At 29.8% G+C, this 5,919-nt stretch overlaps 1 protein-coding gene across 2 annotated transcripts; it reads right to left on the reverse strand.

Moving 5' to 3' along the window:
• Positions 1-2,216: 2,216 nt before the first annotated feature.
• LOC103482648 (uncharacterized) lies at positions 2,217-4,719 on the reverse strand. Of its 2 annotated transcripts, XM_008438913.3 has the most exons (8): positions 4,486-4,719; positions 4,264-4,410; positions 4,049-4,146; positions 3,137-3,209; positions 2,983-3,043; positions 2,815-2,900; positions 2,625-2,714; positions 2,217-2,394 (listed from the first exon to the last, which is right to left on the reverse strand). In XM_008438913.3, exons 1-8 carry the CDS (start codon positions 4,585-4,587, stop codon positions 2,332-2,334), a joined length of 720 nt encoding a protein of 239 aa, XP_008437135.1. In that variant the 5' UTR covers positions 4,588-4,719; the 3' UTR covers positions 2,217-2,331. The 2 variants fall into 2 exon arrangements, with proteins under 2 accessions (XP_008437135.1, XP_050945797.1); XM_051089840.1 differs by having other exon boundaries at positions 2,217-2,714; positions 4,486-4,693.
• Between the last annotated feature and the right edge of the window lie 1,200 nt (positions 4,720-5,919).

Here is a 5,919-nt window from a genome sequence, read left to right on the forward strand (position 1 = left end):
TCATAAAATTTAAAATTAGTCCACGTAGATTTGGTTGAATGATTTTTTTCTATAAAAATTTTAGTCTTTATTTACATTTTTTTCTAATTTGTATAAACATATTCATCTAAATTGTATGAACATATTTGTAAAACGTGTTTTGTTCGTACTACAATTATTATTAAAAATAAATATTTTAAATGATAAAATTAAGACATAAATAGATATAAATTTTTACACTCAAGAAAATATAATTTCTAAAAATATAAATTTTAAAATTAAAGTACATTTTACACTGCATTTTCATCCCAGTACAGACAAACAACTTAATTTATATGTCATATTTTATTAGTCAACTAACCGTTTTGAAAAATTTAAAATCAATCACCAAATCTGGAAGACTAAAAGATTGCAATTTGAAACCTCAAAATTCAAATAAATAAATTGTAGATTTATATAATTTAGGGGATGAATAAATATGGATGGGATAAAGATAATAATGAAGAGGAGCCAAGTAAAGGAAAAAGGCACAAATTCCAACAGGTTTGACAAACTTCACATATTTCTCATAATATCCGGAAGATTTCTTTTTTCTCCCCCCCGGAAAAAAATGTTCACCAATTTAAATAATAATTTTTTTTTAAAAAAAAAAAATGAAAATTTTGACATTTGAATTTAAAATTTCAACACATATTTGACTAATTGATTATTAGTTAGTCCGCCTTTCAATCGTGTAGAAGATATAGATATCTACATTAACATATACGAATATATGCATTAACAAACTAATATGCAAAAGTATTGAGATTATACAAGTTTGAGTAAGTAAATACTAAAGCCAATTTAATAAATAAATAACGGACTAATTAGAGGTTTATTTAATTAAATATTTATTTAGATAGATGTGACAACAGTTGTGTTAGAAATGTTTTTGGTGTTGGAGATTGTTGGATATCAATTCATATCTCCACTCGATTATTTCTCTATTGTTGTATATTCACAAGCTTGAACTGATTGACCATTCCAAGGTGTTTAACATTTTCTTTTGTTGGACGACTATTTTCTCATGTATTACTCTACATCCAGACTTTAGACCTTGCCTTAAACAACCTCAACGTTAAGAATTTGTGATAGGATGCAAACATATATTGTGGTTGAAAATTTGTTGCCGAATAATGCTTTTCGATGTAAATATTAATTTTTATTTCTTTCATAATTCAAATCATTCAACGTAAGCACATTTAAAGTTGAGCCATCCATAGGGTATGAGAGTTCGAATTTCATTCTATTTGAAACTCAACGTACAACTCATATCCTCTCGAGGGTTTTTCTTTTTAATGTTTTATTATTTATTTATTATTTTGCGACAAACTTGCCTTTTTTTTTTTGTTAGAAAAAGAATTCAATTTTTGTAATACAACTTGTTACATTATATAAATTTATAAATTAGACTAAGGATGGTAATACATACTTTTCACATTTTTTTAAAACGAAAACTTATCTGAAAGTAGGAGTTTCAACACAATTTTAAGTTTGAGAATAATATCGAACATATATCTATGTTTAATGAAGAAAAAAACGTGCATAGTTGCATGAAAATTGATACTTCACAAATGTCACGTAAAACTTAATTTGTATCTTTTTCAAATATAAAAAAACAAACCAATATATTTATAAAATATAGTAAAATCATTGATAGACACTTGTCTAAAAATGTGTAAACAAACCAATATATTTCTATAGTTTTGCTATATATTATAAATATTATCATATTTGATACTTAGGATAATTTTTCAATTAATTTTTGAGAAATTACATTAGATGACAAAAATTTAGAAAAAAACAGCTCATGACTTTTTTTTTTTTTTGCATATTGCGAATATGACAAATATGACAAGTAATTAATAATATCAAACGGCTATCAAACGATTTTAAACGGTTATCAAATGGTTATCAAAGGTTATCAGAAGATTATCTGCTTTTTACTACTTTTACAATTTAAAAATTTAGTTACACGAGTCCTATTATCATAAATTTTTTTTTTGTTATTTTTGCAAATGCCTCTTAATATTTTTCTCCTTGTTTACTTATTTAAACAAACTTTGTAAAAGTCTCCTCAAATATACTCATCCGTTAAAACAACCGCCACCACAACCAATACCAAATCTTTGCTTAAGAAAATAAAAAACTTTCGCATTTCAGACAAAACTTTTGGATGATTATTGAATGAAAATGGGTTAATTCAGCCAAAATTACGCAATCTATTATATATAAGATATTAGTAAACGTGTTCCCCTACATATGATTGTTGAGAAGAAACTGAAAATATTCAAAATCTGTACCTCAATAATATTAAGCTGTAATGTACTTGAGAACGGCCCCTCGAACCTTTTCCATGAAAGCAGCAGCTTGTTTCTGTTTATCGTTAATGGAAGATTCATTGAGTAAAAGAGTTCATTCAAGAAAATTAATAGAAGAGAAATGAATATAAAAAGCTTAGATCCTTATCAACTTAGATCTTTACCAATTATGTGTTCAATCCTTTCATAGTCAACCTCAAAATATTTTGGCAGAAATTTATTCCCTACAAGATATTGTTGATGCTGACATTGTAACTCATAAAACAGATCAAAAGGTAGACTTACCTGGTTGCCCATTTGTGCATTGGCTATGTTTTCGTCGAGAAGGGCGAGTAACGATCTATTGAGCTCGTTTCGCTCTACCATGTCTAGCAACTGCACAAAGAAAACAATGGCATTAACATTTTGTTTGCAGAATTTGATATTTTCACCAGAATGAAATGAGAAACAAAAGAAAAAAAAAAAAAACACATACTGTAGCTTTTACATCCTTTGATGTTAATATTTTGGTTAAACCTTCCCTTGCCTTTACTAGTTCCCTTTGCATTTTATCATATGCTTCTGTAACATAACAGAAAGTGAAATGAAGTATATAAATGGGGAGCATTCTAGGATAGTAAATAATGTAAGGTTTTAGACAAACCTATTCCTTCTTCAAGGGCTTTCTGTAATGCTTCCAACTCGATCACTCTATCTTCCATGGCCTATAAACAAAATTATGGGAAGTGCTTGTTTAGTTGTTGTTGTAGCATCAGTTGTCATCTAAGGAAATTAAAAAACATGTCACAAGAATCAACCTCGGTTTTGTTAACGGCAAATCTAAGCTCACCCAGCTCAAGTTTTACATGTGAAAAAAACTCCTCATTCAGCCTGCCATTTGATGCATGTTATAGCCAAGAAAAGTTAGAGGAATACTTATCTTCCACAGAAATATCAAAAGGCTTGATTCAAATTTATCAGTTTTGCATCCTGACTGATGCAGTGGGCTTGCATACATTGACACAAATCAATCTATTTGAAAAACAATATGAACTTTGTTAAATTACTAAATCAAAAAACTTAAGCTGATGGATTGTGGTAATGATATTGGCTCAAATACAAGACCTGCTTTGATACCATGTTAAATTCATTAAACCCAAAAGCTTGAATTGATGGGTTATAGTAAATGACATTTCAGGGGCTCAAACACATACAAACCATGTTATGTCACTACTCAGCCAAAAAACTTAGGAGTTCAAACACAAGACTTGTTTTGATACTATTTACACTCAACTCAATTGATTATGATAATAACGTTATAGAAGTTTGAACTCAAGACTTACTCATCCATACCATCCTAAACCACTATAAGCTCAAAATCTTTTAGCTAACTGACATCCACTGTTAACATATTGTACAAGCTTTAAGGGGGCAGTACACATAATGCATCAAAGGTTCCAAACGTTCCCTGTCACACCCAATACTAGCCATTTATAGTGATAGGAACCAAACAAGATCAAATTTTGGTAAAGTACTTGCAAGAATAAGCAAACAATTTGGGTAACTTGGAGCCTTCCTTATTCGAGATCAATCAAGCACTAAACCAACAGAATCAATTAATGCCTCATTTTCCTCTCCCACTCCATTTATATTTATAAACAAATATCTGTTCTGAGCAGATTCAAGACCAGAGACTAGAAGAACAAAAATCAGAATCCTGTTTTACTAACCTGGGTCTCAACCTCGCGATTTCAAATTCAATATCCTGAGCTTCAGTATCAAGAAAATACTCGATAAGGCCAGTCACATTGTCCGGAATTACACGAGACTATCCATGAAAAAGAGATGAAAAACACATTCAATAATTCAAAACCCAGGCCAACAGATTTTTTTTTAAAAAAATGAAAACAACCATCAAATTCAAAAATCCAGTTGCTAGAATTACCTCTCGAAGCGCTTTACGGCGCTCTTTCTCTTCCCTAACGTGGCGCTCGAAAGCCTCGCGAGCTTCGGCGTCTTTCTCCAGCCTCCTCTTGAACTCATTTCGAGCGATGTGACCGGTCTGAGGCTTTCCGAAGAGGCCTTCTGGGTCCTGAGTCGAACCAATTTCGGATAAGGAAAAAGAAATTTGAAGTGTAAGAAGAAAAGGGAAACATTAGAAAGATACCCATCCGATGCAGGTTATGGTCTGGGGAATGGGACGAGAGCGAATGGAAGTTGATGGTAGGTGGATGGTGGTGGCGGTAAAGCCGAAGCTAAGAGCGGCCATTGATGAAAGGTGGGAATTGTGAACCACTGGCTTTGGGTCCTCGTCGTCTCAATCTGTAATTTGCAGCATTATCCGTTCGCTCGCCGTGGCGGGAATCGTAACCGTCAAAACGTTGAAAGATATATTCAGATTTTATTATTTTGATCTATAACTTTTGATATTTACACTTCTAACCTTCATTTTTCACTACACACTCCTTTTATATAATATTTAAATGAATTATAATTAATTAATTTTCATTACTATTAAAAATAAAGTTTAAAATTTTACCCAATACTATTTCTAATCGATTAATAACATTAATATCAAATTAATGATACATCCATCTTGAAATTTAGAAACTAAATTTAAAAGAAAACAGACTTCAAAAAAATAAAATTGTAAAATTTTAGAAATTGGAGATTAAATTGAAAGTCAAATTCTTAAATTTAGGAACCAAATACCAATTTAGACTACAAAAAGGTGTACTTTTCCAAAAAAAAAAAAACCCAATATTTATTATTATTAATTTGAAAGTTTTTGCATGAAAATCAAAGATGTGGGCTGGGCCTTACAAATTTTCTCATCGAATTTCCTTGACAACTAACCCTTCAATGAGTCCACCTCATGAAATTGCTCCGTTCTTATATAAAAAAAAAAATTCATAAATGTGTTCTGTTTTTATCATCTAATATTTTTAAACATACTAAAATAAAAGAAAAAGGAACAAATAGAAATTACTGATTAGAAAACATTTGAGAAAGCTATAAAGTAAATTATTTCTACGTTGAGTTATCTCTCAACCTATTATTGTAAAGGACAACGAGACTCTTCATATCTCTATACTGATATGATATTGTCTAGGTTGAGTATAAATTTCAATTCTTTGTTTTTGTTTTTTTTTTATTATTTAAATTTGTTTAAAATGTCTTATACTATGATTCTCTTCCTTTTCTTGTTAACATTGGACTTTATTTATACCCTACATTTAATTGCTAATAAAGTCATTTCAAACAAAGTTGTGGATGAATTTGACCAAATATAGGAGTTAGATATTTCTATCGACCAAACCCAATATTTTAGGATGTATCGTTTAACCGTAACAACATCAACATGAGATGCATTATTCAACCAAAGTATGATAGTTTATTCATTTAAATTTTAGTTATGTAAATAAGCAGAACAAAGGAAATTAACTTATTTTTGTAAAAGGGGGAAAAAATGAAGGAATAAAATACCAATAACCTAAGTAAAATTTCAAATCAATATTTTAGTCATTAGGGTTTAGGGTTGGTCGTGGGGATTATTACTAATGAAATTTATATTGGGATAATTTATATTTTTATTAGACAA

This window comes from Cucumis melo, chromosome 9 (genome assembly GCF_025177605.1).
Source record: "Cucumis melo cultivar AY chromosome 9, USDA_Cmelo_AY_1.0, whole genome shotgun sequence".
Classification (NCBI taxonomy): Eukaryota; Viridiplantae; Streptophyta; class Magnoliopsida; order Cucurbitales; family Cucurbitaceae; genus Cucumis; species Cucumis melo.